General features: G+C 42.0%; 2 protein-coding genes across 5 annotated transcripts; both read right to left on the bottom strand.

The window, feature by feature from the left end:
- Positions 1-3,921: 3,921 nt before the first annotated feature.
- On the bottom strand, positions 3,922-11,057 carry LOC114351829 (zinc finger protein 26-like). Its single transcript, XM_028303166.1, has 10 exons — positions 11,034-11,057; positions 10,826-10,986; positions 10,102-10,251; positions 9,355-9,504; positions 8,636-8,785; positions 8,066-8,215; positions 7,279-7,428; positions 6,912-6,946; positions 6,621-6,786; positions 3,922-4,975 (listed from the first exon to the last, which is right to left on the bottom strand). Exons 1-10 carry the CDS (start codon positions 11,055-11,057, stop codon positions 4,942-4,944), a joined length of 1,170 nt encoding a protein of 389 aa, XP_028158967.1. The 3' UTR covers positions 3,922-4,941.
- A 171-nt stretch (positions 11,058-11,228) lies between these two features.
- Positions 11,229-16,881, bottom strand: LOC114351852 (broad-complex core protein isoforms 1/2/3/4/5). 4 transcript variants are annotated; one of them, XM_028303195.1, is made up of 5 exons: positions 16,597-16,881; positions 14,758-14,898; positions 13,882-14,058; positions 12,778-13,099; positions 11,229-11,707 (listed from the first exon to the last, which is right to left on the bottom strand). In XM_028303195.1, the coding sequence occupies exons 2-5, from the start codon at positions 14,869-14,871 to the stop codon at positions 11,493-11,495; spliced, it is 828 nt and encodes a 275-aa protein (XP_028158996.1). In that variant the 5' UTR covers positions 14,872-14,898; positions 16,597-16,881; the 3' UTR covers positions 11,229-11,492. The 4 variants fall into 4 exon arrangements, with proteins under 4 accessions (XP_028158996.1, XP_028158993.1, XP_028158995.1 ...); XM_028303192.1 differs by lacking the exon at positions 16,597-16,881 and adding an exon at positions 16,330-16,570; XM_028303194.1 differs by lacking the exon at positions 16,597-16,881 and adding an exon at positions 16,326-16,569.
- Positions 16,882-17,101: the final 220 nt, after the last annotated feature.

The raw sequence follows: 17,101 nt of genomic DNA on the forward strand, positions 1-17,101 counted from the left end.
ATAAACTGTTAAAGATAGATATTATGTTTTTTCACTTAATAAAATAGACGTAACTATGGGAGAAAATGCTGTTCAGTTCAGTATGAAATGTAAGTTTAAATATCGGCTGCAGTTTGCTTCTTTGTAATGCAATAGCAAGTTATTTATGCATACTTTTATTATTACTATTTATTATTCATTTAACGTTAGCCGTCTAACATTTCATAGCGATTCCAAAAAAGTCCGAAATTTTCTATGTGAGCAAGTCCATGTAAAAATTGAATATTTTAGTTATATTGAAATATAGGCCTATTGTAAATCCTCTATATAATATTTGTGTATATTTTGTCAATTTAATACACATCGACGATGGGGAAATAAGTACTTGACGCCACAGCGAATTGATATACTTTTGTGAACTGTCAAAACGCACTATATTTTGTATAGCAATTCTGAATTATGACGTCATATTCCGGCCAAATCAATTGACATTTGATTTCAACGCTACTAAAAATTTAATTATACAGCAAATTGTAAATCAACTCGATTTTCACGGCTACATTAAAGTTATAAAATACATAGTTGGATTTTGGAATTATTGGATAAATGGTGTCAAGTATACAAATAATAATTCTTTCTCATATTTATTATGTCCAATGTCTACCTAGCCATTTCTTAACGTCGATGTAATATATCTTGGCAGACACTGCATTTTGTATCTTTATTGGCTCGTATAAATATAAAATGTGTATATCGTATAATCAGTCCCAAGCATTTGTCTGTACATTTGTAAATTGTCACCGTTTATTTGATCTTTTACTAACGTGTGTTGACGCATTTTGTAAAGGTCCTCTATACTGATATGTGCGATGGTAAAATATAATAATAGTTTGTATGTATAGCGATAGTTGTATGTATTGTTACATCATCAATGTAATATAATTGTTAGTTGTCAAAATATAGTGAAACGATTCTGAAACGTCAAGTGGCAAAAATCGGAACTAATCACCCAGTATTGATTACTATCGCTACTGCCAGGCCTGTTCATCTCCGCGAGTTTACATCGAAAACAAAACACGCACGATGGCCCACCTACAGGATACTATTCGACAAGGCCTCACATACGAGCGAACATTGACTCACGCACGCGTATTCTTGTGTATGATGGAAGAAGATAAAGAAAATGGTGTACTAAATACTGTGCAGTATTTAAGTGCCTAAATAATAATAAAAACACAGAATGTACTTTTTTAAGTTGCCTCATGACACTGAGAGGTAAATAAGTAGTTAATATTATTCATGATAATTCATGTATTTCCTCCGCCATTTTCCGCAGTTTGGCACCTCACGTCACATCATTTTACCGAAGTCAGCCCTATAGCTTCGGCGCAGTGCCGATCACTGACGTTTGTCAACAAAATGGTGCTTGACTCTTGAGACAGGCTAAATTACACCATATTGTTAATGACATTGAGCATACATTTTTTTAAATACCCTCGCGAAGTAAAACTTCTGTACGTAGTACTTATTATTATTCTGTGCTACTGCGCCCTACTGTAAATGTCATAGCTGGGATAGTTTTATTGTTGGGCAATTTTAACAGGTTTTGAATTTAAAATGAATGTCAATTTTGATGACTTATTTATAAATCCAGTCTTTATTACGTCCCTACGTAGTACAGACGGCTGCTCATCGTGCTTAACTTTGTGGCACCCAATAGATTTGGAATTAGTGCTATTGTTTAAAAGTATACTCTAACAAAAATAGCTGTTTAATCATGTGTATTAAAATCTATAACAAAATACCCAAAGAATTTAGGACATTAAACATTTGTAATTTTAAGAAACATTTGAGTAAATGGTTGCTATCACTGACACTTTACGATTTAAAAGAGTTCTTTGACTTGCTGTAGTTTTGTTCTTCTTTAGAATCGTCCCTAATATTGTGGTGTTTCTAATTTAACTTTTGCATGCTAATAATTTTAGCTAAACATGTATGGTTCTCACTGTTTGTACCTAACATCTTTATATACCATGTCTAATTGCAAATAAATGATTATGATTATGATTATGAAAAAAAATGTAGTGTGTGTGTTGTCTACTCGCTTCACTTGCTCAACTTTTTCCAAAAAGGTCTTTGTTCCTATTAATATCAAATAAGTACTTATATTATTATTATTTTACCATTCAGCATATACCAGTATATTTTATGAATTGTATACGCGATATTCAGAAAAAATATATCCTTCTAATATAGTTTTTCTGAATGACGCGTGTAGCTTTTCTAAACAGTATTTTTATACTAATTTCTGATATATTTTTCTTTTTTATATCTTTTCTGATACTAATGGAGTATGTAAGATGATAAATAAATTGTATACACTTGTACAATATTGGCTTTTTATTTTTGAGAATACATTTCCTAATATTATAAAGCTGAAGAGTTTGTTTGTTTACTTGAACGCGCTAATCTCCGGAACTACTGGTCCGATTTGAAAAATTCTTTCAGGGGGCCGTCCATATATTACGTCATTCTAAATTAGGGGGGGNTTCTTAAGAATCACTCTATCTATTAAAAAAAAAAAAGGTGATTCTACAAGTGTTTTAATTTTGTCAAACTGGTAATGACGTCAATTTTGGGAGAAGGGGGGGGGGGGTCATTAAGAAATGACGCTAGGATGATTGTAGGGGGGGGGGGTCTAAAATCTGAAAAAAATCGATGACGTAATTTATGGACGGCCCCCAGTGTTAGATAGTCCATTTATCGAGGAAGGCTACACGCTACGATCTATATATATTTTTTAATTAAAATAAAACAGAAATTATAAAATTCAACTATAAATATTTATTGTCTTTAAATAATGTCTTTTTGTGCGTTACAACGTAAATTATACTAAAACAATTACTATAATTAAAATAAATGACTAGATCAGTTGTCAACATTGTGAAAAAAATATGAGACAGATGTGTATAAAATAAGTTATTAAAATTTCAATACAAATTTTGTATCCACTAAGAAAATTAATTGTATCTGAATTTAGGAAAAGTCACAAAAGTTTAAAGATTAGCGTTAGTGTCGTCTCTGTCGTTTGTGTATGCGTAACAGAGACAACATAATTCACAGATACAGCCCTTTCAAAAGGTTTTTGATTTTTCATTGTCGGATACAATATTTCTTTCATCTCTCTCACTTTTTATACCGTGTGAGCGAGCATTACATTTCCGATTTCTGTCTCATTGGTTCATGTACAGTTTGTACAGCCGCGAACAGGTCAACCTGCCAAGAATTTCCGAAATAGATTCTAAACTAAATGAATATAAGGTTCATAGTTGAGCAAACTAACGTCTCAAAATCACAGGTCTTTTGGTAGGTTGACATGCCAGAGGCTGTAATTTGACAGGCATAATAGGTTTCAGGATGTAGCACACTTATCAATCCGGAAAGGGATCGTAACCGTACCACTCGAGGCGATCAGTATTTGTATGAAACTCCATACTGCAACGCACACTTATCCGCAACGTAACGTAAACGCCTTGCCTCACGGTTGACAGCGCGCGAAAGGCGATATTATTATGGTGTTGATCACTTTCTGAGTTGATAAGTCTGCTATGACCTTTCAGCGGTAGTGGACTATAGTTTGGTCCGTGAGCACGTAAAATTTTGTCCAATGACCCCAAGCTACCCACCCTTATTGCTCGCGCGTAATTATGTTGCTATCGCGCTCGCACACTTACTGCGGGTGCCAGTCGCACAGTCGCGACAGCAATATAATTACGCGCGAGCGATAAGGATGGGTAGCTAGGGGTCATTGCACAAAATTCTACGTGCTCACGGACCAGGCTTTAGTAAGGGGAGGGATGTCATATGACGTAATAGAGCTGTCACAACCTGACGTACACGTCTGTAGTCTCGCCGCTTATGACGTAACAAAAACACACCCCTCTCCTTTTTCCACTATACTGCAATAATCTATTCAGTTATTTGCTATGCCTGTAACTGACTTATCACAGAATATTAATAATTAAGTGTTAAATCGTTAAAAAACTATAACTAAATCTGTATAATATAAATAAAAGAACAGTCCATCATGTCTTTATAAATTGGATACAAAAGTTTAAAATAGAACAAATACAAAATAACGAAATACGCTTTGTTGCGCTACATTCATGATTGTAATCATGCGTTCGGTGGGTACCTTCATTCACGAAAAGGCAATAAAGTGCGAAGAAAAATTTGAAAGAAAGGTCATGGCGGAGCATGTAACGGGGAGTTCTTCAGTTTTCCGGGTTCGGAGGTAATGGGTTCGATTAGGCCCCTTTTTCCCACTGGGCACTAGGGGTCCAGCGATCCAGGGGGCCCCTGAATGCCCTCAAAAAAGCTTTTTTTATGAATGGGTTGATCCTCATATGCCCAGAGCAGGTACTAAAAGTCGGCCCTGGGTTCAATTCATAAGTGAGAGAGTCAGTCACTGGTTTGTTTGTTAAGGACATTCCTTCTGAAATTGTAAAAATGCTTTATAAAAGCGTACATGCAAAAAAATAACGAATTTTTATTTTTATGAGGTCATTTTAAGCCATCTTCATGATTTTATGACTAGGGTTGTGACACTTGTGACCTCAGTTGTTATGACCCACACCATAGAGGTCAAAGGTCTTTATGATATGACGTTCCGTTACACGCCCCGCCTGTATAGAAAACGTGGCCTTAGGCATTGAAACGTTCCTATAAAAGAAGTAGGAGCTTCACAACTCTAGTGGCCTTCAAAGTAGCTCCGGGAACAATTAACTAATTTGGCAGCTCTGCAAAAAGTTAGGTTATTAGACTTTTTCATCATACCTACGTTTTCGGTTCAACTCCAGTTGTAGCTTAAATATCAAGGGCAGTTTCTGGGTTTGGGTCGGGACAATGTACTCCTCGGTTTAGTTTAAGGCAATTTTCCTACTCATCCGACCCCAAGCCTGGTCACAAGTGGTGAGAGTCCCGCGGCGGTGCATGTCTGTAAATTAAAAATTGCCATTAAGACTTACTATTCAGAATTATATTATGTATGTTGATATAGTTTTTTTAAGTGCCATTCTTGACTGACACATTAACTGCTGCATGCGCAGGTTATAATGATTGCCGAGTCGCTTGTGGCAGATGGTGCATACTGAGCTGCTCATCCACCAAAGGACTTATACCAGGATTTAAAGAAGAATACCTAAGTAGTTAAAAAGTTTCTCCAGCAACCTAAAGTCATACTTATCTTCAGACTCGTGGCCTGTAGGACTTCAATGGTGCCACTGCCTTAAAGACAGAGGAAGAAGGAAGGTCCTGGTTGCAGGTTTTAAGCTAATAGTGGCTGGCATAGGAGAGAGGATGAAAGGATTTAGAGTGAATCGTCTGTACTAGCTTTTTTAGCCCGCGTAGCGGACGACCAAAGCTAGTCGCCTGTATAAAGATGCATTCTGGTTTGATGTAAGAGAGGAATTCAAAAGGTCTAAAGTATCTTGTCTGTACGAGGGCTAGGGCATAAAGGAAGATAGAGAGGAACAAAGAGAAAGAGACAGAAAGAGGGTCAATAAGGTTGAAATTGACTCGCCTGTACCTGTACGCAACGTGTTTCCTGATCGAGCGCGACGCGCGAGCGTATTTGAGATTCATAGTGTCTTGCCTAAGCATTAGGGTTAAAAGGAAAGAAAGAAAAAGAGAGAGAAGCAAAGAAAGAGAGAGAGAGGGGCTTAAGTGACTCGCCTGTAAGCCACGTGTTTCCTGAGCGCGTCCCGCGAGCGCGACACGTGGCTGCAGGCGGCGCAGGCGTGCCGGCGGCCCGCGTGCGTGTCCATGTGCACGCGCAGGTTGTACTGGTTGCTGAGCCGCTTGTGGCAGATCGTGCACACTGAGCTGCTCAGCCGCTGGACTTATGCCAGGGTTTAAAGAGAGATGGGCGCCATGTTCTTACCTACATTGAGGGATCAGGAGTCATACTACGGTTTAAAATAGAGAATGGAGCTGAAAGGTGTCTTCAGCAACCTAAAGTCGTACTTATATGCTAGGGTTTAAAGAGAAAAAGTGACTAAAAAGTGTCTCCAGCAACCTAAAGTCGTACTTATCTTGAGACTCGTAGCTACAGGTGGCGTACGCGCGCCTTTAGGACTTCAATGTTGCCACTGCTTTAAAGACAGATGAAAGAAGGTCGTGGTAGCAGGTTTTAAGATTAAAGAGAGAGGGAGAAAATAGTCCCTGATAACAGATACTCAAAGCGGCTGGAATAGGAGAAAGGATGAAAGGATTTAGTGACTCGCCTGTACCTACGCTGCGTTCTGTTTTGAAGTAAGAGAGAGGCTATAAAAATGGCGAAAGTGTCTGTACCAGGGCTAGGGCCTAAAGCAAGAAAAAGAGGGAGTGAGAAAGAAAAAGAGAGAGAAAGTGACTCGCCTGTAGGCCACGTGTTTCCTGAGCGCGTACCGCGAGAGCGACTCGTGCGAAAGTAGTGCCTTGTGGCAACCTAAAAGTGACTTACCTGTACATTCTTCTTTGAAGCAGAGAGGCTAAAAAGGGCAAGTGTCTTGCCTGTTGGCTGCATCAGGGCCTAAAAGAAAAAGAGGGAGAGAAAAAGACAGAAGGTTAATAAGAAAGAGACAGAGGGTTAAGAGACTCGCCTGTAGGCCACGTGCTTCCTGAGCGCGTCCCGCGAGCGCGACACGTGGCTGCAGGCGGCGCAGGCGTGCCGGCGGCCCGCGTGCGTGTCCATGTGCACGCGCAGGTTGTACTGGTTGCTGAGCCGCTTGTGGCAGATCGTGCACACTGAGCTGCTCAGCCACTGGACTTATGCCAGGGTTTAAAGAAAAAGGGGCGCCATGTTCTTACTTACATTGAGAGGTTAAGATTCATGTCAGGGTTTGAAGAAGTAAAAGTAGCTAAAAAGTGTCTCCAGCAACCTAAAGTTGTACTTAGCCTTATCTTGACTGCAAGCGGCGCATCCGTGCTAGAAAGAGGCGCACGTATTTTGCTGAGACTATTAAAGCGCCACTGCCTTTAAGAGTGAGAGGGGAAAAGAAGTGCCTTGTGGCAACCTAGATTGTAAAGCTAAAAGTGACTTACCTGTACGTTATGTTATGGTTTGAAGCAAGAGAGAGGCTAAAAAGGGGGAAGTGTCTTGCATGTTCGCTACATTAGAGCTTCAAGGAAGAGGGAGGAAAAGAAATGAGACAAAGCTGAAGGGAGAGAGAGAGTGTAAGAGGTTCAAAGTGCCTTTACCTTGCAATACAGTTTGAAATAAGAGAAAGGTCCTAAAGAAAGGGGGAGAGAGTGACTCGCCTGTAAGCCACGTGTTTCCTGAGCGCGTCCCGCGAGCGCGACACGTGGCTGCAGGCGGCGCAGGCGTGCCGGCGGCCCGCGTGCGTGTCCATGTGCACGCGCAGGTTGTACTGGTTGCTGAGCCGCTTGTGGCAGATCGTGCACACTGAGCTGCTCAGCCACTGGACTTATGCCAGGGTTTAAAAAGAAAGGGGCGCCATGTTCTTACATACATTGAGAGATCAGGATTCGTGTCAGGGTTTGAAGAAGAGAAAGTAGGTCAAAAGTGTTTCCAGCTACTTATCTTCAGACTCGTGACTACAGGCGGCGCACGCGCGTCTGTAGTACTTCAATGTTGCCACTGCCTTAAAGACAGAGAAAGAGAGAAACTAAACCAGTTCAAAGTGACTCGCCATGACGTTGCATTCTAGTTTGAAGAGAGACTAAAAAGGGCAAAGGCGTCGTGTCTTTTTGCTGCATTAAAGCTTAAAGGAAAAGAGAGAAAGAGCGGGAGAGGGGAAGAGAAAGTGACAGAAGGGGTCAATAAGGTTAAAAAAAGTGACTCGCCTGTAAGCGACGTGTTTCCTCATCAAGCGCGACGCGCGAGCATCATAATGACTCGCTTGTACGCTACTATATGGTTTGAAAGAAGATAAAAGGGCTAAAAGAGGCTGTAAGTGACTCGCCTGTAGGCCAAGTGTTTCCTGATCGAGCGCGACGCTCGAGCGTGTTTGATGTTCTGTGTCTTGCTTTTACGCTGCCAGAAAGAAGAGAAAGGTCCTAAAGAAAGGGGGAGAGAGTGACTCGCCTGTAAGCCACGTGTTTCCTGAGCGCGTCCCGCGAGCGCGACACGTGGCTGCAGGCGGCGCAGGCGTGCCGGCGGCCCGCGTGCGTGTCCATGTGCACGCGCAGGTTGTACTGGTTGCTGAGCCGCTTGTGGCAGATCGTGCACACTGAGCTGCTCAGCCACTGGACTTATGCCAGGGTTTAGAGAGAAAGGGGCGCCATGTTCTTACATTGGGAGATCAAGATTCATGCTAGGGTTTAAAATAGAGAATGGGGCTGAAAGGTGTCTCCAGCAACCTAGAGTCGTACTTATCTTGAGACTCGTGGCTACAGGCGGCGCACGCGCGCCTTTAGGACTACAATGTTGCCACTGCCTTAAAGACAAAGGAAGAAGGAAGGTCCTGGTAGCCGGTTTTAAGCTCATAGTGGCTGGCATAGGAGAGAGGATGAAAGGATTTAGAGTGAATCGTATGCGCGTATTTGAGGTTCATAGTGTCTTGCCTAAGCTGCATTAGGGCTAAAAGGAGAGAGAGAGAGAAAGAAAGAGAGAAAGAGAAAGAAAGAAAAAGAGAGAGGGGCTTAAGTGACTCGCCTGTAAGCCACGTGTTTCCTGAGCGCGTCCCGCGAGCGCGACACGTGGCTGCAGGCGGCGCAGGCGTGCCGGCGGCCCGCGTGCGTGTCCATGTGCACGCGCAGGTTGTACTGGTTGCTGAGCCGCTTGTGGCAGATCGTGCACACTGAGCTGCTCAGCCACTGGACTTATGCCAGGGTTTAAAGAGAGATGAGGCGCCATGTTCTTACTTACATTGAGAGGTTAGGACTCAGGTCAGGGTTTAAAGAAGAGATATAGCTAAAAGTGTCTCCAGCAACCTAGAGTCGTACTTATCTTCAGACTCGTGACTGCAAGCGCCGCATCCGTGCTGGTCGAACTGTTAATATTAACACTGCCCTATAGAAAGAGGCACACGTGTGTTGCTGGGACTATTAATCTCCACTCCCTTAAGGAGTGAGAGAGAAAGATGTGCCTTTTAGCAACATAGTTTAAAGTGACTTGCTCGTACACTGCATCCAGGTCTAAAGAAAGAGTGGCTAAAAAGGGCTAAAATAACTCGCCTGTGACCAGCAGAAAGGAAGAGCGATTGAAGAGAGAGAGGGAGATGGGATAAAAAGGTTGCAAATGGTACGTCTGTTCGCGATGTTTTTCCTGACCGCGACGCGCAACCGCTTTCGAAGTTCAAAGTGACTCGCTTGTACGCTGCTATATGGTTTGAAAGAAGATAAAAGGGCTAAAAGAGGCTGTAAGTGACTCGCCTGTAAGCCACGTGTTTCCTGAGCGCGTCCCGCGAGCGCGACACGTGGCTGCAGGCGGCGCAGGCGTGCCGGCGGCCCGCGTGCGTGTCCATGTGCACGCGCAGGTTGTACTGGTTGCTGAGCCGCTTGTGGCAGATCGGGCACACTGAGCTGCTCAGCCGCCACGGGACTTATGCCAGGGTTTAAGAGAAAAGGGTGCCATGGTCTTTCTTACATTGAAGGACAGGAGTCATACTAGGGTTTAAAATAGAGAATGGGGCTGAAAGGTGTCTCTAGCAACTTAAAGTCCTACTTATCTTCAGACTTACGAGTCTGAAGATTCGGCTACAGGCGGCGCACGCGCGCCTGTAGGACTTCAGGTGCCACTGCCTTAAAGACAGAGGAAGAAAGAATGTCCTGGTAGACAGAGGAAGAAAGAAAGTCCTGATAGCAGAGAAAGAGAAACTAAACCGGTTTAAAGTGACTCGCCATGACGTTGCATTCTAGTTTGAAGAGAGAGGCTAAAAAGGACAAAAGCGTCTTGTCTGTTTGCTGCATTAAAGCTTAAAGGACGAGAAAGAAAGCGAGAGAGGGAGAGAGAAAGAGATGGAAGGGGTCAATAAGATTAAAAGTGACGTGTGATCGATCAGCCGAGCGCGACGCGCGAGCTTGTTTGATGTTCAGTGTCTTGCTTATATCCTGCATTAGAGCTAAAAAGAGAGAGGAAAAGAAAGAAAGAAAGAGACAGCAAGAGCCTAAGTGACTCGCCTGTAGGCCACGTGTTTCCTGAGCGCGTCCCGCGAGCGCGACACGTGGCTGCAGGCGGCGCAGGCGTGCCGGCGGCCCGCGTGCGTGTCCATGTGCACGCGCAGGTTGTACTGGTTGCTGAGCCGCTTGTGGCAGATCGTGCACACTGAGCTGCTCAGCCACTGGACTTATGCCAGGGTTTAAAGAGAAAGGGGCGCCATGTTCTTGAATTGAGAGTTTAGGATTTATGTCAGGGTTTAAAGAAGATAAAGTAGCTAAAAGATGACTCCAGCAACCTAAAGTAATACTTAACCTCTGTGTTATGACAGACAGATGGTACTTACTTACAGGCGTGCCGATTGAAATATCATATCGCCACTGCTGTTAAGAGTGAGAGGGAAAGTAGTGCCTGGTAGCAACCTAGATTGTAAAGCTCAAAGTGACTCACCTGTACGCTGAATTTGGAGAGAGAGGCTAAAAAGGTCAAAATCACTCGCCTGTGTGCGTACTTTGGCACTAGCGCTTAAAGCAAGAGTGAGAGAAAGAGATAGAGAACGAGGGAGAGAGAGAGGACTAATAAAAGAAAAAAGACAGAGATAGAAAAAGGTAGAAAGTGACTCGCCGCGGCGCCGTAAGTGGCGCGTTTGATTGCGTCGCGCGGGCGTGTAAGAGGTTCAAAGTGCCTTTACCTTGCAATACAGTTTGAAATAAGAGAAAGGTCCTAAAGAGAGAGAGAGTGACTCGCCTGTAGGCCACGTGCTTCCTGAGCGCGTCCCGCGAGCGCGACACGTGGCTGCAGGCGGCGCAGGCGTGCCGGCGGCCCGCGTGCGTGTCCATGTGCACGCGCAGGTTGTACTGGTTGCTGAGCCGCTTGTGGCAGATCGGGCACACTGAGCTGCTCAGCCACTGGACTTGTGCCAGGGTTTAAAGAGAAAGGGGCGCCATGTTCTTACCCACATTGAGAGGTTAGGACTCATGTCAGGGTTTAAAGAAGGAAAAGTAGCTAAAAAGTGTCTCCGGGAACCTAAAGTTGTGCTTAGCCTTAGGTTCTTGACTGCAAGCGGCGCATCCGTGCTAGAAAGAGGCGCACGTATTTTGCTGAGACTATTAAATCGCCACTGCCTTTAAGAGTGAGAGGGGAAAAGAAGTGCCTTGTGGCAACCTAGATTGTAAAGCTAAAAGTGACTTACCTGTACGTTATGTTATGGTTTGAAGCAAGAGAGAGGCTAAAAAGGGGGAAGTGTCTTGCATGTTCGCTACATTAGAGCTTCAAGGAAGAGGGAGGAAAAGAAATGAGACAAAGCTGAAGGGAGAGAGAGAGACAAGGTCAATAAGAGAGAAAGAGACGGAGAGAGTGTAAGAGGTTCAAAGTGCCTTTACCTTGCAATACAGTTTGAAATAAGAGAAAGGTCCTAAAGAAAGGGGGAGAGAGTGACTCGCCTGTAGGCCACGTGTTTCCTGAGCGCGTCCCGCGAGCGCGACACGTGGCTGCAGGCGGCGCAGGCGTGCCGGCGGCCCGCGTGCGTGTCCATGTGCACGCGCAGGTTGTACTGGTTGCTGAGCCGCTTGTGGCAGATCGTGCACACTGAACTGTTCAAGCGCCATTTTCTGTCGTACGGCTCGGTATCTGAAAGGTTGTGAAATTGGTCATGATTATCAGGTCAACTAAGTGCTCAGTTAACGAAAGTGCCCAGAAAGCTGTCCGCGAGGAATGGCGCCGTATTGCGAGGAACATCTTTCGTTTCAGCCGAAAGACGTCCACTGCTGGACAAAGGCTTTCCCCAAGGATTTCCACAAAGACCGGTGCTGCGCCGCTCGCATCCAGGCACCTCCCGCGACCTTCACCAGATAGTCGGTCCACCTAGTGGGAGGCCTGCCTACGCTACTACGTCCATACGTCTTCCGGCCCGTGGTCGCCACTCAAGAACATTCCTGCCCCAGCGGCCATCAGCTCTTCGATGAACATCACTCATCGTGATTCACAATGATGACCACGACCTGACAAGAGTGTACCGACTGAGAAGAAGATCAGGTCATTTACTGTCCATTACAGCACGACTCTTTAATTTTTAATTTACTAGAGGCCAATCAAGGATATATCCTATCGTGCATACTGAGCTGTTTAAGCGCCATTTTCTGTCGTACGGCTTGGTCTCTGAGGTTGTGAAATTAGGTCATCATCAAGAAACGTCTCCACTGCAACACTCTCTTAATTTGTCAGAGGCTAATGGGGAATTTGCCCTACTTCCCACCCTGGCCTGATGTTTGCCGGAGATTTGCCCTACTGATGTTTGCCCTTTAGTCCCCTTTTACGACATCCACGGGAATAGTGTTAGTGGGAGTCGTACTAATCTAATCTGTCGGAATCAATACTTCGAAATTGGATAGTTGACACCAATAATAAAAAAAACAACAACACTTCATTAGGGTTCCACTGGTTCCTTTTCCAAGTAAGCTATCCCTCGATATTATTGGAAAAAATGAAATTGACTATTGAAATTGAAAATTACTTAACAATACTTCTCTCCAATATTTTCAGAATTTTACGAAAGTTACTTCCAACAAAAAATTAAGGTTGCCAGTTAATTATTTATTAATTTCTGTATGAATAATTACAAACTTTGTCTTTAAATCAGTTCTTCTTCGAAAGTTCAATCAATCGAGTCGCTTACAAACTTAACAAAAGAAAAAACTCACCTGGGGCATTCGTAGTTGGACTAACAGGAACGGTTGGATTCCCAATTTTATGCGTGCTGTACAAATTCTGGACTATCTGGTCTAATTTACTAAGTCTATCCTTCTCGTTTCTTATAAAATCGTTGCTACTATTCACTATTGAGTCTTTTATATCGTTTGTCGGTGATCTGACGTCATCGAAGTTCAGTTTGGAGCTGCTGTTGGAATTTTCGTTGACGATGAAGTTGGAGTTCTGGTCGCTTTTGAGTTCTAAGTTGACTGGTGACGGCGGTTGCTCGGTTTCTGGAGTTGCATCGGTGTCCGTGGGTGTTAGTGTAGAGTTCTGGAAACAATTAAAAGTAATTAGATTTGTTATTTAAAACTATTTTATATACTATTAAAAATATTAAGCTTTAGTATAGTATGATGCACTGTAGAAAAATGGTAAGATTATACAGGGTGTCCCAGAATGGGTGAATCAAACTGATAGGGGAGGTAGCTCTACTAATGTACTATCCCTAAAAAATACGAAAAAAAATAAAGCGCATAAGGAAACAAATCATTTTTTTTAAGTGAAAATAAATCAGCTTTGCCTAAGTAAGTATCTGGCTATAATTGCTGCGTTTGGAGTATATTTCTACTTTTTTCTTACTAATATTAATTGTACATGATAGCTTCGTTTATCTGTAAACAAACTTTTGAAAATAATGACTAGATTTCAAGTTTTATTTAAAAAACAATCCGAACTCAATTTTTTTTTCATTTTTTTTTGGGATAGTACATTAGTAGAGCTACCTCCCCTATCAGTTTGATTCATCCATTCTGGGACACCCTGTATGAATAACTATGTAAAGAGTTGTAGAGATAAGCGTAAGGTGCTCTATGCATAGATTTATAGATAAAACAATAAATACCAGGTAAATCCATAATTTTTCAAAATTTTGCTAGAAATCTCGTTTTCTAAATGTAGGTACCTAAATTACTAGTGATATTTCAATGGAGCATCATAATCATTATAAGCCAATTCAACCAAAGATTAGTTAGGAATGTTAAGATGAGGAGGTCTATTTCTAAGGCGTTCGAATCCCAAAGCACTTATAAGTATGCGGTTGAACTGATTCTTACCGTGTCAGCGTCAGTCAGCCCCGAAACCTTCAATGTCTGCGCGAGCCTGAGCAGCGAAGGCAGGATCTTCTTGGAAGCCGTCACCTCTCCCGTATACATGAAGGTAAGCAGCAGCCTCAGCTCTGCCGCCTCGCAGCCGAGGACCACCACCACTGTGTTGTTCTCTGTGTCTAACTCCTGGAAGGATCAAGAGTAAGTAGTTTCATTGCTACTATTTTTTATGGTTTATTCACAATTTTCCGTGAAGTAACAGTTCAGTCACGGACCACTGAAGCTCCGTGAGATGAGTACTAACATGTGTGAATTGAATCACTGACAAGGACAAAACTGAAGCACTGATACTGAAGTGAACGATTACGTTGACGGAACAGTGGCTTCATGGATATGAATGAATAGCCCTTTATGCTGTTAAATGTAGGTAGACCTTCCACTAGGCGTGGCGATGATCTGGTGAAGCTACGTAGAAGCGGAAAGCGCAGGACCGGATGATGTGGAAATCCTTGGGTGAGGCCTTTGTTCAGCAGTGGACGTCCATTGGTTGAAACAAACGAAAGTCCACATCACATCAAGCTATACTACCTGCGGCATCTGTCAATGCGGTGATAGGTGCTATTTTTCAAGAAAAGTCCGATATGCTGTTGATTGATAATGGTAGTATAATTATAGAAAACTAGCTTTTGCCTGCGGCTTCACCCGCGTGAAATTTAGTTTGTCACAGATCGTCACAAATTATAGTCTATATGTTAATACCGTAATTCATCAAAATCCTTTCAGTAGTTTTTGCGTGAAAGAGAAAAAAACATCCATCCTGACATCTAGACATCCAGACTTTCGCATTTATATAAATAATATTAGTAGGATGAATTAAGGCGTTACCTTAAAAAGCTGCGCGAAGTACTGGCTGCAGGACGCCAGGACCAGCCTATGTGCCTTCACGGAGGTCCCGCTGGCGCTGAGGGTCACGTCTGTCAGGGCTCCGGTGCTCAGCATGCGACCCAGGGCCCCTATCACGCTGTTCTGTGGACAAACAGCCTTTAGATGGATCCCTGGACAATTTGGGTAAGCTGTGACTTAGAAGACAGCCTTACGAGACTGTAGAACAACCCGAAAAATCATCACTAGGCCAATTTAGTCTCCGTTCGTTTTAGGAGGACGATCCTCGAATTTACAGAAGCAAATAAAAGAGCCAAAGCCTTCGCCTATCCTTCAATTTTTTCCGAGTGTGGGTACTATGTTGGGCAGGCTTCATCAGCCTAATGTTATTTGAATATTACAACTAATATTCAGTGACTTGTGTTTTAACTCAAATTAAAAACTTGAAAATGTTGATTGCCTCAGCTGGAACTTGAACCCACTCACGACCATCCGCTTGCAAGGCGCGGCGACTGCTCCGACTACTGAGCTATGAAAACTTAGGTAATTTGTGTAAAATAATTAATGTACGAAAACACACAAACGTTGTGTGAACCAAATAAACCACTTATTTTTCTTTCTTTCTTTCTTTCAAATGAAAAGTGTGAAACGTTAAAAAATAAAAGCACTTCAGTGTTTTTTAACTAAAGGCTGAACAGTTTTTTTATGAATAACGTTTTATTTGTGTAACATGTATTTTCATTTATGTGAGTACACCAACAGCACATCAAGTGTAACAGTAAGATGGGTTTGGGCTGGGTTGCACTATCTTACTTTAACTTTAACAAACGTCAAAAGTCTGACAAACTCCATAAAAAACACCGGTTAAGGTTATAGTTACGGTTAAAGTAAGGTAGTGCAACTCAGCCAAAAGTAGGTAGCTCTTATTCCGCGGGGAGTAGTGTGTGTGTGGCACATTGTTAGTGTGTGTGAATAAGCGTAGAAGCGAGGTGCTAGATTACTCCATGTATGTACAAGCTGTTCCAATAGTTTTCTTATTGCGCTGAACATAAGGTTCATAATTCATTATTTATGTATCAAGTAGCTAATTTGATTAAGATCTATATTTAATATTAATTACTCCTAATTATTTACAATGTAAGTATCTTATTTACGCATGAGCTGGTTGTAAACAAGGTATCAAACAAATTCTTCAACACTTAATAATATCTAATCAAGTAAGTAGAATTAAGTACTTTAATAAGGATTTTTTAAATATTTTTTTATTTTAATATTGATATGATCAGTCTTAAAGTTTTACAAAAATATTTGCTGCTCTGTACAAATAAGAAGTTTTCTTAAGTTTTCGTTTTAGTTCTTACATTTTTTTTTAAATATGCGCTTCTCAACTTTAGAAGTTTTTTAAAACAAAAGTTCGTAAGTATTTGAATTTTAAAAAATAAACTAAAGATTTCATTTATCAATTTTTTTTATTGTCAGTTGTTTTTAATTTCATTTGAGTATTAACAAAAAAGTTTGTGTACCTGTGCCATAGATGCTGTGTCGTGTTTTAAAAAGTAAAAATTACTCACCTACCTGGTGTTTATGCCAGCGCAATGAGAATTGTTGAATTTCATCGTCATCCATAGCGTCACAATAAAAAAATAGGGAGAAAAGCAAAGCGAAAGACTAAAACACTCACTATTCAACGCCACCCAACCGCCCGAGACAATAATATTGTTTAACGGATCCAGGGTACTTTATTTTCGTTCGTACGCCTGGAAAACCTGTAGCTACCTATTTCTGGAGCTGTATCGTATTTATAAATCCAATGACATTCGCACTGTGACGCGTCTCACATACCAAAAGTCATCCAAAAGTAGATTTAGTTCGCTCGAGACGATTGGCATCATTGTTCGACTGCTTGTACTAATTGTTCGCCGAGTGATTTTATTGTGGTCGATCCGATGATTCAGACCTCCTTTTTTAGGATTCAACGAACTGCGTCGGTGACGTGAATTTTTAAAAAGTTTACACGAGTTCCCGCGTTTTTTGGACAGTTGACAAAAATATTGAGATCCGGGAGGTGATAAAAATCAAGCGTTGATGAAGTGCTTTACAAATGGTACACAAATGCTGGCACGTGGATTTGCGTATGATTTTAATCTAATAAGATAGGTATAGGTGTACCAGAATCTCATGGCAAATAGGGAAAATAAACTTTGTTGATAGCAATACTGGGGAAATTGGAATAAACGATCTTGATACTATTTAATTTTTTACTTTTATTACTTTAATATTAATGAACATGAAGTACGAATATACATTTTAGGTAGGTATGTGTATGAAGAATGTTGTTAGACATCAG

The sequence above is a fragment of the Ostrinia furnacalis genome, unplaced genomic scaffold (genome assembly GCF_004193835.3).
Source record: "Ostrinia furnacalis isolate ACB-3 unplaced genomic scaffold, ASM419383v2 OfSCF1207, whole genome shotgun sequence".
Taxonomy (NCBI): domain Eukaryota; kingdom Metazoa; phylum Arthropoda; class Insecta; order Lepidoptera; family Crambidae; genus Ostrinia; species Ostrinia furnacalis.

Excerpts from the sequence above, each read along its gene's own strand:
- LOC114351852 (XM_028303192.1), bottom strand. The coding sequence starts at position 16,380 with ATGGATGACGATGAAATTCAACAATTCTCATTGCGCTGGCATAAACAC. Across the intron at positions 14,899-16,329 it reads TGCGCTGGCATAAACACCAG|AACAGCGTGATAGGGGCCCT; the intron begins GTAGGTGAGTAA and ends GTTTGTCCACAG. Across the intron at positions 13,100-13,881 it reads GGCTGACTGACGCTGACACG|AACTCTACACTAACACCCAC; the intron begins GTAAGAATCAGT and ends AATTGTTTCCAG.
- LOC114351829 (XM_028303166.1), bottom strand. The coding sequence starts at position 11,057 with ATGAGTCCTAACCTCTCAATGTGG. Across the intron at positions 8,216-8,635 it reads AGGAAACACGTGGCTTACAG|CTCAGTGTGCACGATCTGCC; the intron begins GCGAGTCACTTA and ends GTGGCTGAGCAG. Across the intron at positions 7,429-8,065 it reads AGGAAACACGTGGCTTACAG|CTCAGTGTGCACGATCTGCC; the intron begins GCGAGTCACTCT and ends GTGGCTGAGCAG.